At 37.4% G+C, this 14,053-nt stretch overlaps 1 protein-coding gene across 2 annotated transcripts in view; it reads right to left on the reverse strand.

The window, feature by feature from the left end:
- Positions 1 to 14,053, reverse strand: part of LOC306846617 (PEX5-related protein-like) — a 42,359-nt gene that overhangs the window by 4,937 nt on the left and 23,369 nt on the right. For both annotated transcript variants that reach the window (XM_079380100.1, XM_079380101.1), the window contains 7 exons: positions 12,285 to 12,396; positions 11,741 to 11,953; positions 10,616 to 10,745; positions 9,912 to 10,002; positions 8,886 to 8,972; positions 6,066 to 6,185; positions 2,092 to 2,235 (listed from right to left, as the gene is read on the reverse strand). In XM_079380100.1, the coding sequence (XP_079236226.1) occupies positions 2,092 to 2,235; positions 6,066 to 6,185; positions 8,886 to 8,972; positions 9,912 to 10,002; positions 10,616 to 10,745; positions 11,741 to 11,953; positions 12,285 to 12,396 (897 nt within the window). The remainder of the gene's footprint in view (positions 1 to 2,091; positions 2,236 to 6,065; positions 6,186 to 8,885; positions 8,973 to 9,911; positions 10,003 to 10,615; positions 10,746 to 11,740; positions 11,954 to 12,284; positions 12,397 to 14,053) is intronic.

The raw sequence follows: 14,053 nt of genomic DNA on the forward strand, positions 1-14,053 counted from the left end.
ATATTCATAAGCCATCCCAGAGGTTTACGCCATCTGTCTGGCATCGTCTTGGCTCATAAAGCATGGGAAATTTCATTAAATATTTGATGGTGCTGACTGGGCAATAATGAGCTATAGCAGGGGATGTGAAGAAGAAAATGGATTTGCGCTGGCAATCACATATGCTTGCTTTGGGAACTGAAAATATTAAGTCAGTTACTAATCTGTTTTTTGTTTGTGAGGTGATAAAACATTCTGAGTAAACTGAGTTGAAAACAGGACATGATTCTGTTACATGATTCTTGTGGGATGCCTTGATGTCTACTGATTACAGCAGCATTCAGAGATGGAACCTCAAAAGGAACAGATTTGGAATGCTCTAAATAAAAAATTCTTAAACTTTTACAACAGTTGGTCACCCCAATCTTCTATATATATTACTATTCAAATGTCTGGAATCTTTCATGTTTCTGAAAGAACTCTCTTGCTCGCTAGCTGAAATGATTTAATAAATTGTTTTAATAAAAAACTATTTATACTACAGGCTAGGAGGTCCAGGCAGGTCTTGACTACATTATAGTTTAATATCACTTCGCCAAATGATTTCAGTTATTTCAAAGGCCCTTACAGCCTGCAACAGCAAAAGAACTATATACACACGTTTTTCCCCCAAAATTGTTTTATTATCGACATACACATGCCGTCTTTCTCCTGCTCTTTCCCATATAAAAGCACACACATACATACAATAGAGACACACACACTCATATTCACACCCCTAGTAAAAAATAAACCCATGCTATATTTATTTAAAATACATTTATTTCATACTAAGTATACTTCAAATCCATTTACATATTTACTGACATATCCCTTAAGATTTATGGAATATAAATTATTTATTTGGAGTATTTATTTTTTGCACAATTGTAAGGTCTTTTTGGGGTTCTGTTTCTGGTTAAGGTTTTCATGTCTTTTATTTTGATATTTTGTCTCGTTTCCTATTCTTGCCATATGTTCCCTAGTCTGTGTGTCATGTTCTCATTGGTTATTGTCTTGTCACGTGTTTATCAGTTCTGTCTGCTCATTGGTTGCTTTAGTCACGTGTCTTGTCCCCATTGGTTGTTCATGTCATGTGACCCTCATTGTTTGCTATAAGTAGCCCATTTGGTTCCATTGTCTCTTGTCATGTATTAATGTTGTAATCTGCAGTCGGTGAGTCAAGTCTAGTCAGGTCTGTTCATGCCAAGTCAAGTTTGTGTCAAGTCTTTGTCTGTTCAGATTATGTTTGTATTCTTTATTACTTTTGTAAATAAACTGTACTTAGGTTCTCACTACGCTCGCCTTCAATGGACTGAATTGTTACAACCATGAATGCACATTTCATGTTATGCCTAAAATGTGTTTTAATGTCACTATTAATAAGGATTGTGTGATCTCTATATAATACCAGTCTTTAAATGCAAGTACATTCAAATACATTTTTGTTTTTTCTCACTAGGGACAGAAACAAACATACAGAGAAGCTTCTAGTTTTATACATATGTATAACATATTATTATATCCTCATATTTTGTTATAGTGTCACAAATAAAACATCTCATGGTTTACTGGGCTTTACATTATTCTTTTGTTGTGGTGCTCTGCATTGTGGCTACTTTGCCACCTTGGGTATGCATTTTCTAATAATTAAACAGCGCATGGACAATTCTTAATTACTTAAAATGACTTTTTTTTTATTTTAATATATTTTAAATGAAATGATTCTACATGCTGCTTAATATTTCTGTGAAAACCATATATACACACTCGCATGTATATCTATACATTCAACCATTATCATCTTGGATTTTGTTCCCCTTTTGCTCTGTGTAATGCATTCTGGGATTGCCTTAATAGCAAAAGATGCCAAGCTGGCTTGGCCAAACTGATCTTGACTTTGATGTACAGTACTACCTTACTGAAGAGCCTTCAAGTCTTCACATGCTAAAATGCTATGTAGGCCACTTTCTAAGTTTTGGAAAACAGTTAATGTGTAAGGAAGGTTAAATACACACACATACACACACAAATGCTCAAACAATGGGCTGTACGTCTTTGGGAGTCTTTTACCTCTGAGTCTTGAGGGTCTTGTAAGATGGTTGCCTCCAGTAGTAGTACAGCACTGTTTAGATCCCCATCCCTGCATTTCTGCAGCCCCTGCTCAAAGGCATTGGTGTAGTCTTTGTAAGGGTTACTGGTATGGAAGTAGTAACCCTGCAAGCAACAGGACCAAAAAACAAGCTTAAACAAAACAATCAAGAGTAAATCTGATTGTATTAGTAGAATACTTGAGAGCAGGACTTATTGTAAGCATTTCATAAATCTGGAGAGATAGATGGTGGTGTTGATAATTAGATCATGCTGAGGTCTTTAATATTGCAGTGGAAAGTGCAGTCGGGCTAATCAGAGGCGTGGGGAGAAGAAAAGGGCACAGGAACTCACACTTCAAATGATCCACTGCAAAGCCATATGCCCAGCATTCACACCATCCAGGACAACAAAAAACACAATAAACTAAGACTCAAATGAATGCAACAACAGATAGCTCCATCTTGCCACAGGCTCTTTAAAAATAACTATTTAAAATACTAAACATCTAAAATACTAAAAGAAATGTAACACTGGGTGTTCAACTCCTGTCAAGCCAGCTGAAATGAAAATAGTGTGCACAAATATGATTATTACAGTAATCTGCAAGCAGCACAAAAAGACAGCCTTTGAAGTGTTTTTGGCAAGAACCACCACACAATTAGAAAAATACTACTAAACCCTGCCTTCTCTTATTTATAAAAAAGGATGTTAAGAATAAGGTAAGGTCAACAACTGCACTTAGGAATAATCTTACAAACTTCTAGCAACCACCCAAAACACCCTAACAACTAAATAGCAGCATCACTGTCCATCAGCCTCCCGAAAAACCATAACTACACAGAAATGCCTTAGCAACTGGAGGCTGTATCTCTAAAAGAGTTGTAACATACGCAGAACAGTAGTTTTTGGCTATATCTGAACATTCTCTATCTGTTTGGAAGCACACCATCACATCATGAAACATAAGAGAGAATTTTAGATGAAAGACCGCATTATCCAGCATCTGGAGTCTATAACCTTTGAAGTGATAATCTACCACTGTATCAGTTCTGCCATCACCGAAAATTCAATACAGAAGACAGTGATTATTAAAATGCATTCATGCGGTGGTGTGGAACAGTGCCTTTGATCAGTTAACAATGAATATAGTGGTTTCCGTTGGTTAAAGGTGCTGTATGTAATTTGTTGTCTATACTAAATCATAAATATAGCATATGTTTGCAGATATTTTGGAAACATGCTAAGTTCATGCAAATGTCCGTTTTTGTTTTGGTCTGTGAGATTCCGTCCACTGCCAATTTATTCAATAGTACTTTGATACCCCGGGCTGCCAGTTGGACGTTCTAGTGGAAATGGACCCCAAGACGCAGGAGTGGCTGGAAGAATCAGAATCAGAAGATGAAGAAGCAAAGGGCGGTGATTATGAGGAAGGTGATGAGGAAGAGGAGGAATCTGAAGAGGAGAGTGAAGAAGATGCAGACCATCCTCCAGTAAATCCCGGAGAAGCGCTTGCGGATTATCAAACACGGACTGAGAAATACTGGCTGGGTCTGGCCCAAGCCAACATGGGTCCTGACGCCAAAGAGAAGAAAGTACAAAAGGTTGGCCACGCAATGGCCAAGGTGTTCTTTGAGGATCAGGAATAAGGTCTGTGTGTGTGTGTGTGTGTGTGTGAGAGAGAGAAGATAATTTAAGGGGTATATTGAAGCCATGGAAGCCACAAACTGGGTCAGAGATTGCAGATTCTACCCAACCTAAAAAGCCTCAGCATCCATCTAAAAAGCTATATTTATTCTAAAAGCCTTTGAACAGATATATCAAGCCCCGCATCGCACATTGACGGGATTGTTTAAAGGGATAGTTCACCCAAAAATGAAAATTCTGTCATTAATTACTCACCCACGTTGTTCCAAACTCATAAGACCTCCGTTCATCTTCGGAACACAAATTAAGGTATTTTTGATGGAATCTGAGAGCTCTCAGACCCTCCATAGACAACAAGGGTCCTTACAAGATCAAGGTCCAGAAACGTAGCAACGAGATCAGTAAAATAATCCATGTGACATCAGGGGTTCAACCGTAATTTTATGAGGCTACGAGAATACTTTTTGTGCACAAAACGTCTGTGTGAAAACTTGATCATGTAAGCACCCTTACCGTCTATGCTGCCCTACAAAGGCAAAAGACCTTAACTCGCTAGAGTGTGAAACTGAGAAAAATTACTTTAAAGTTTTGTACTTGTCCAGCCAAATTAATTATAGGTAGGACAGTGGAAATTTGGCAATTAAATGTTTTAATAATGAAAATTATCTACATTAAAAAATTGTGAGCTCAAACTTGATTTTTACCACTATTTTGAAGTTAATGTACTCTGCCTTTGCATTGTCTGAAAAAAGTGAGAAGTTACACCAAGGCAAAGGGCATTTTGTCGCTGATCACCATTTCAAATTCGTTATAGTAACACCTGAATAAGGTCTAGTTATCATGGACTATATCATCTCATATAGGTTATTGCATATAGTAATGTGACTGTATTAATTTTAGAATTACAGACACACTGCCCCCTTGTGGCACCAGCAGTGTGGTAATAAGCAGACTAAATGTTAAACATGCGAGTGGATACCGTTTTGCAAGTTTCGCAACCAATTTGTTTGCTATGCTCAGTAACGTAAAAGAATGCTAGACATAGCATTATTGCTTATACTGACTTGAATGAAATAGCCAAACCTAAAAGAACGACTTGTGGATTTATGTGAATGCCAGCAAGCAGGCATGCTCAGAAATGTGTGTGGATTAAACAGATGACGTTCAGCGCCATGGATTGATTTTATCGGGTTACAAGAAAAGATAGGATATGGATTTAATTGCGAACTGTTAGGACAGCCAGCCCGATCTCACAGCAATTCGTACATATTTTACGAGGTGGCTAATTCTGATTTTATGATTGATCATGCTACATCCCATGGAAGAGTCCACATGCATCCAACTAGAAGTGACAGCCTGGTGAATAATTACAAACAGGGAAAAAATATATATTTTTAAAGGTTATTTACGATTATGTATTGCTGCCAAGGTGTCTAGTCTTTACAGTGCTTTGTTATATGGAGCTGTTTCGTAGATCTAATTTGTTTGTCTACACCGTAATTAAAATGCGGCAGACTTTGTGGACAATAAAAAAAGGCAGAACACCATATAACTCCAAGCTGGCACCGTAACTTCATATTGACGCACTGGTAAACAAAGGCAGAACGCCGTAACTCATTTCGAGCATTCCAAACAAAATGAAAGAGCCGTTACTGGTATTCTACGGTGTTCTGCCTTGGTTTCTCTGGAGCTTTTTGAAGTTACGGTTGAGACGACCCATTATTTTCTCAGAAAAACAACGAAATTGACACAAGATACTTATGTACATGATAAAGGATGTCTTGAATGTCCCAAAAATATAAATAACTAATTTTCGACAAAAATCGAAGTTACGGTCTTTTGCCTTTGCACAGCAGTATAAAGGGTCTGAGAGCTCTCAGATTCCAACAAAAAGTATCTTAGGAGGTCTTACGGGTTTGGAACAACATGAGGGTGAGTAATTAATGACAGAATTTTAATTTTTGGGTGAACTAACCCTTTAAATCTTTGTGATGTAGGAAACAGGGTTGGTTTTGCATTTTTGGCACCATCTTTCAGAAAATACTCGGCAATGATGTTGAATGATGAATTTGCACATGGTTTGTCTTTAAGCATATTAAGAAATTGCATATAGACATGTAAACATAAAAAAAACTTGATTTACCACCACAGGGGATGTTTAAAATTAGATTATTTTAAAAACATTAATAATCATTCATTATTTGAAATAGTTTAAGTCATCCTGAGATCCTCTTGGAATTTGCTGTAGGAGGGGCCCAGCCCGTGGTGGAGAACGACTGATGCAGAGCATTCTGATTGGTGGAGAATACCTTCTCAGTGGGTGAAAAGTTGAGTGGAACCAGGCCTTCACTGTCAGCATCCTCCAACCAGTTCCTCCGTGCCAGCTCCTCCCACTCTGCCTGCATTTTATCCCAGAACTCAGTGTCTGACTGTGGGAGACAGTTTAACAGCCCTTTAGGACACAGCCAGTATTGGAATATCATATAAAACGTGACCCTGTAGAGCATTACAGAGAGATGTTATTTGGCATCTATTTAATGATGGTTTAACAATAACTTATTCCAGCAGGGAATACTAAGGATAGACTTCATAGCATTTGAATTGCTATGTGTTTTCGATTTTAATTGTTCCACATAGGACAAGCCAGACTCAGAATTGTGCTCCAGTTTTATGAGGACATATTGTTTTTCAGTTATAAATGTTGCAAAGTGATTTGAAGCAGCAAGGTCAAAAGTTCAACATATTCATCTTTATGGATTCACCCGAATATAATCTGCAAGAATCGCGTTTATGATTGGATTACAGACAGACCTCTCAGCTTTCATACAGTATCTAGTTTTTATCAATCTGAGAGGTCAGCAGAAGCACCACACAACGTATGCATGAGTATTTTTATACACAGTTTTATGTGTCAGATCAGATATGATAATTCCGGGCAGATTCTGGTTATAGTCCATCATGTTATGGAAGAACCCTAAAGGAAAGCATTATCTTAAATGACTCTCTCAGACTGTGTGGGTGTGCATGTGTGTAGATTTGTCTTAAAAGTGTTAGACACACACATTTATATAGAGAGACAGAGAGAGAAAGAGAGACAGAGAGAGAGATCATTAATATCGGAATATTCGGTAACACTTTATTTTAAGGTGTCCTTGTTACACATTACATGCACTTACTAATATAATAATTAATTATGCATAATTGCATGCAAGTAACCCTAATCTTAAACCTAACCACATAGTATGTAGTTAATTAATATTACTCAGTACTTAAATGTATAATTACACTGTAACAAGGACACCTTAAAATAAAGTGTAACCGAATATTCTTGTGCATGCAATCACAGTCACTGTCACAGTCTTTGTCCATTTATGTTTTTTCAAGGGCTACAGATCATGACAAAGGGAAAAAACAGCATCACTTTCATGAGTGAGGACATTTATTTCAGGCAAACACAGCAAATAACCCTATGAACTTCATTCACGCCCATGACACTGATCTAAAAGGCTTTTTATTCATCTATCTGTGCATTTGTGCATGGTTTGCTAGTGTGTGTTCCACATAGTATTCTTTATTTGCTTACTTTGGCTCCCTTAAGAGTACTGCTTGAATAACCCAGTTCTTAAAGCACCACTGACTGGAATATTTTTGTGTTTTTATTTTTCTTGGCAGCTCAAATTAATCTTACAACACACAAACAATTGCTTAGTCTTCAACAGTCCACCTAGAGCCGATTCACTGAGTGTTTGCATTAAAGGGAAATGAGGGGAAAGTGCTGTATCTGTAATGAAGGTACCCACTGGATGGGCCAATTAATCACAGAAAATCCTGCACACAAACACGTACAACAAACAGTCACATACACACTCATCTTTCCCATTTGCATGATTGATACACTGGTATAAATCAAATAAATAAATGTCCCTGTTATCAGCCCAATGGAATATGGATGATCAATCTTTTCCTAGATTGCCTGCAGTTCCCTCAAGTAGTTATATCACCATGGAGAAGAGGTGCCATGCAGATGCAACACCGCAAGGGTTCTCCAGAATCATTCATCTGTACTCAAATAATGGTCAACTAGCACAGAAAACCTGCACACTAGCTTTATAGTTTCAACAACTGATTTAGTGCTAAATGTGTTTATTTTTGCTTTAGGTTATAATATACACCAGGTACATTTTGTAGCTTTTGTAGCAATTAATCAGGAAGTCCCTGATAAAGTAAAGAAACTTTTTTGCGAAAATCTTATTTAAAACAAATTTGACAAGTTCCAAGAATCTGTATTCATATTGGTGTGATATATGGTTTTGAAAAACTTGTGTGAAACAAAAAGCAATATACAACTTAGTTGCTCAAATATGAATAAGCAGTAAAGCCATTTTGAAAAAAAAAGTAAAAAAAAAAGTTTGCCAAATGCACTTTTTCTTAATAGAGAATTTAATTCTTATAATGAAGCTTTTTTTCTTCCAAACAAAGAGTAAACATTGAAAAATGTACACTTCAACTGTAGATATAACAATAGGAATCATGTTCCGTTGAATACGTTTCATGGCAGAAATAAGCTTCCTTAAAATTCTAATTTAAATATAAAAGCATACAAATTAGGGAGTGTGTTATAAAAGATAAGGTAGTTTCATACAAGGGAAGCAGAAAACTTCAGACAGTTTGAATCATGATATCGATCGGATCTTAGTGTCATTGTTTAATATAGCTACAGTACAGAAGCTCTAGCATTTTTTTTTTACTGGTTTCTTTACTGAGCACATCACTTTAAAATGGATGTCTTGTGAATATTACCGCCCAATAAGCATCTCTGGATGGAAGACAAGAGAGGTAAGAGCTGATATCATCACAAAGCAACCTCTTTGAGATGTCATTTGTGTTGATGCTGCACTCCTAGGCTAAAAATACACCAATTATGCAGTCTTAACTTACAGGGTGAGACTGACCTTACAGAATGCAAGAAACTGCAATTCCCAGGTGGCCAGATACATTGTGAATAAGCCCTGAGGTATGAAGTTTTGTGTGGTAGCAGAGAAGACTTTTTTCAAACTTTTCAAATGAATAAGTATCTGTGATTTTCTTGTGTTAGCATGTGTGTGTGTATTGTAGGGACTCCGTCTCACCTCCACAGCAGCCTTGGCTCGAACAAACTCCTCCTCTAATGAGTGTTGTCTCCCCAGTAAAGTACCACCCAGCTGGGGCCTCTGCCGCTGCGCACACAGATGGTCACACACATGCAGACAAGGTCAACCAGCAGTCGCTTTGTATCACCGTCTTTGTCCTCAGATCATGCTGAATAAGCAACCTTAAAGTTATGGCCGATATTAATTTTTAGTATGCAGTGGCCCCAAACAGTATCTGGACACTGCAAATGAAAGACATCTGCAAATAAAAGATGCTAAAACTTTTTTCATAAATAATTTGTCAAGAACTAACAAAATTGAATTATATTAAATACTTTCTGAGGCCACTGTATATTATTAATATAAAGGTTTAGTACAGGGATAGGCAACGTCGGTCCTGGAGTGCCGCTGTCCTGCAGAGTTTAGCTCCAACCCTAATCAAACACACCTGAACAAGCTAATCAAGGTCTTCAGAATTGCTAGGGCTACAGGCAGGTGAGGGTTTCTTTCGAGGTTGGAGCTAAACTCTGCAGGACATCAGTACTCCAGGACCAATTTTGCCTATCCCTAGTTTAGTATGTAGTATTGCTATATTTGAATCCTTACTAGTATGTGAGAAATAAATAAAACATGTCTTGCACATTGAGTAATCAATACAGAATAAATTGGCAAAAACACATTTTTGATGCACACTCAGGAAAAGAGTACATGAAGGTAAAACACCGAATGTATCTCTTTCCATTGACTGCACCTTAGAAACATGGAAGGCCTTTTAGAGTAGCATTCTGTAACTGTCACATACAAAGATGCACGTGTCTTTCCTCAGGTACCTCAGCTTACTATTTGGATTTTAATGCTTCAGTATTTGATTTTTTTTCTAATGGAACAATTTTGTCACCAGAAGGCCTTAGTGAGAAGGGTTTGTACCATTTAAGTGCACACAGGAACAGTGTGAGGGGAGATGATGATCAATACTGAATGCTGCTGTAGTCTTTTACATGAGATCAAAGTGTCATTAGTGTGTACCTGAGGGGCCGGCCCAGGGTCTGACTCCGTGCTAATGCTGAGCTCCAGGGCACTATGCCTGTTAGAGAAATCTGTTTTAAACTCTGCAGACCTGAAAAGGACAAGATGCTGTGAATAATTATCTTACTGCTCGCAATAATGATAATGATACACAGAGGCAACTGAATTATTCAACTCAAATCTAACATCTGATACTCTTAAAATGCATTCTATTTCTTCATCTTTTATAACAAATAAGTAGATTTACCCCCAAAGCTCACTAAAATCAGAGTGTCAAAGACAAAAAAGAGGCCACTCAGGATGATTTGATGAGAAAATGATAAAATATGTAGAACTGACTTAAAATGTTCAATTCCATTTATAATAATAGTATGATGTATTGAAGAACAGTCTTCTAATAATGATACAGACACAGCTGTCCAAACGCGTTTAGCCAAACTACGTGTTAATATTCTTTTTAAAATGGCTTATTAAATGTAATTTAATGGTTTTGGGGAATAGAAAGAAAAAACAATCAACATGCTTTGTTTTTGTTTTACCCCAATATTAGTTATTGAAGCAGTATAAAGTTGATCTTTATGGCTCCAGAAGAGTTAAGCACACCTTGTGACTACGTTAAACACTAAATTTGGAAACATATCGTATCACGCCTGGTTAGGACACCATGATAGCATATGCACAACGAGGTGGAAACCTGACCGTACCACAAAAGCTCACTAGACGAATGGTTGGAGGTGCACCTCTTCCTCTCATATCTCCACTTACGCCGTCCATTCAAGGCACTGTCTGGGTGAAGGTTCACCTCCTCCCATTTCTCCAAGGGTGAGCTGCTCACTGGAGACAGGACAGTTAGTATGGAGTGAGACAGGAAATAAAACTGACAGGCTGTCACAAACTCTGCTTTTAATGAAGCAACACATTGGTGAAAAAGGTAGATTAAGGCTACCCAGCAGCAGATAAGGATACAGCTTACAGCTCAAGGCTAGCCTATCTCAACCAGGCTATAGCCTGCAGCTCGCAACTGATTAAAGCAGTTGGGCTGTGGAATGATAAATATAGTACAACAGGGAAAACATGGCAATGGTTTAGCTTACAGAAGCTTAAGGCATAATCTACTGGCAATGAACTTTACAGTGCAAGTTGTTAAAGCTTTCCAGAGGCTTAAAATAAGCCAATGTAGCATTTCATTTTAAACCATTTCTAGCATAAGCTTGAGACAAACAACAGAGCTAAAATAAAAATTAATACATTTCTACTTGGGGCATCGGTGTCATGAAAGCCACAGTTCTGTGTGTTTAAACCATTTCCATAATGTTTCACCAATTCAGTTCCACTACTTTAAATCTAATAATATGCTAATACAAATGCTAAAGTGCAGAGTAACTGCTTACTGATCAAGTGGCTAATGGGATAAAAAAAATAGACAGCAAAGGGCAAAAATGTAATTACACTGAGAGCCTGGATTAAATCAGCTGTAAGTTTAATCATAAGCACCTCTTAAATTGATTAAAAGAACTTTACACTTAAATTAATTTCATAAATGCAGGCCTTTTTATAGATTATAAGGGACAACTTGCCTAATGCGTTATAGGGTTTCAGGAATTAAAGTTTTGCTCACAGCACGGAAACACAGCTACCACATCTATGCTGTCTGGGTCAACCCAGGTAGATCATAATCATCATAATACCACATTGTCCAATTAATTTTTATTTATTTTTTTTTCCACCAAAAGTAAAATACATCAAGGCAAAAAAAATCTCAACTGACAACTAAATTGAATTATTTATAGAATTATTATTATATTATCTTTCATTAACAAGCAATATACCTGAATCTAATGAGGCTCTTTCTGGGTTAGAACGGCTGGGAGATGATGGCTCTGTCTCCACCTGGATCAGCTCCGTCTCTTCAGTCTTCTTCTTGCGAAGGCTACTCTTAGAGAAACCATTCTTACGAGACCCACGGGGACTCCATCTGTCCCAACTCCATCTTCTCTCACAAGGTTCACTCAAGTCCACCAAGTCTAGTGCTGTGGACAAGACTAGAGAATGTGGAACAGAACATTGCAAAACAAAACAAGAGTCATCCAGAATGAAAACCTGTATTCTCTTATTTTATTAACCATGACACACATTTATGGGTGAAAAATTCCAATCATGAAAAACTGATACTAAAAAAATCATTATGAAATGAGTTTAAAGGATTAATTGGGACAAAGAGTAAATACCAAGGAACACCAATTGAAAATTACTTTATGTAAGCAAGGGATAAAAAATTGTTTGTGCCTAACAGCTATGGGATAGAGGAGGGGAATAGCAGATGAGTGAGAAGGAGAGGAGGAACAGATGACAGAGCAGTAATTATGGGGGAACCTGCTGTGTTGGAGGTGACTGGCCGTGTGGCTCCATCACTCTTGCTCTCACTCTGGAAGTCATCAATAGAAGGGCTGAGTAACGGACGGCTCTCTTGCTGCTCACTACACAACTGCAACACATAAACCAAACAATTTTCACTTAGCATGCACCCGTTTCCACTATCTTATTTCTAACATTTATGTAGACATTTATTTTGTTTCCCATTTAATTTTTTTTGGTCAAGTCAGTCTTTTATTTTAAGTTCTTGTCATACCCCTTTTCCTTAATATCTCCCCCTCTTTGTTGTTTAGCCACACTGCTAAAATACTTTATTCTGCTTAATAGGAAAAAACTACTTCAAGTAAATCACTGATAGCTTTATTTGCCCCAAAAACTGAAAATGCTATGGCGTTATCAGTGGTCAAAGCGGTCAAGGTTTGGCAGTTAACCCCTGTTGGTAGATGTCAATGTTGTGCAAGATGCTATCCCCCTGTAAAGACCTCACTTGGACCCCAAAGCAATTCCGTTGGCCAGATTTTTTAATTGGTAGTCTATTTGTGCCTCATTGGAAATGAGAGAAAATCACCACATGTTTTTCTTAGTCATGAAAATACGTAATTACATATTTAATTAATGTAATTACATATTGCAAATCACAGTCAGGGTTGTCACTAAAATTCACAACTTTTCCAGGTTGTCCCCCTCTCCCCTGGGCTCAATGAGTAAGATTTGTCATAGAGGACCTCAATGGACCCCAGTCATCACAGGACACGGTACAGTGCTCCTGGTTGTCTCCTTAAATACGGCAGTGGTCACAGTATATTACAAACATTAAAAATGGTCAAATTAAATAGTTCACATTCTTTGAGTTTTCAGTTTATGGTGCAGTCACATTCCACAGGCTAAAAGCTTTACTGTCAATAGTGCCCACATTATAATTTCACACACAAGTCACTTACAAATTAAAATTTCTGTTGGTCAAAGTGGCAAATTTGCATTACCTACTTGATCCCATTGTGAAATCTGTGGGAAAATCTTTCATCCTCACATGGAACAATAATAAATGTGCTAACATCTTAGCCTAGTGCCTTAGAAAATGCTAACTGGTAAAGAAAACCAGTTACGAAAGTAAAAGACTCCAACACCTTTATGTTTCCAATCCGATGATTGCTGCAACCAGTAATCTCCTTAAATGTTACATCATCATATTGCATACTCATTCCAGTGAGAACATGAAATAATTAGAACTGAGATTATTACTCTTTACAGTAAATCATCCAATCTCACAACACAGAGGTTGTCTTATTACCTGTGGATTGTAGTAGTAATGATTGAAATCTCTGATTCAGACCAAAAAAATCAGATACTTACCATTGAGCATTTTGCATCTTTTAATTGATGCAATGCTGTAACTCAGTGACATTTCTAAATACATTTTCATAAATATATTGATTTGTTTACAAGAATCAAATAGACCATTACATGTAACAATACAATATACATACACTACCCTCCAAAAGTTTGGAAACACCCCTGGAAAAGTGTGGTTTTGGCTTCACCTTCCAACAAGACAATGACCCCAAGCACACTTCCAAGCTGTGCAAATCCTATTTGGAGAGCAAACAGTCAGCTGGCATCATGTCTGTCATGGAATGGCCTCCCCAATCACCCGACCTCAACCCAATTGAGCTACTGTACTATGGGAGGAGGAGTAGTTTGTGTTGTCCCTTATCAGTGCAAAATTATCACTAATTAAAAAGGATTCATGCCAATATTGTCCAACTTTT

Source organism: Barbus barbus, assembly GCF_936440315.1.
Source record: "Barbus barbus genome assembly, chromosome: 26".
In the NCBI taxonomy this organism is placed as follows: Eukaryota; Metazoa; Chordata; class Actinopteri; order Cypriniformes; family Cyprinidae; genus Barbus; species Barbus barbus.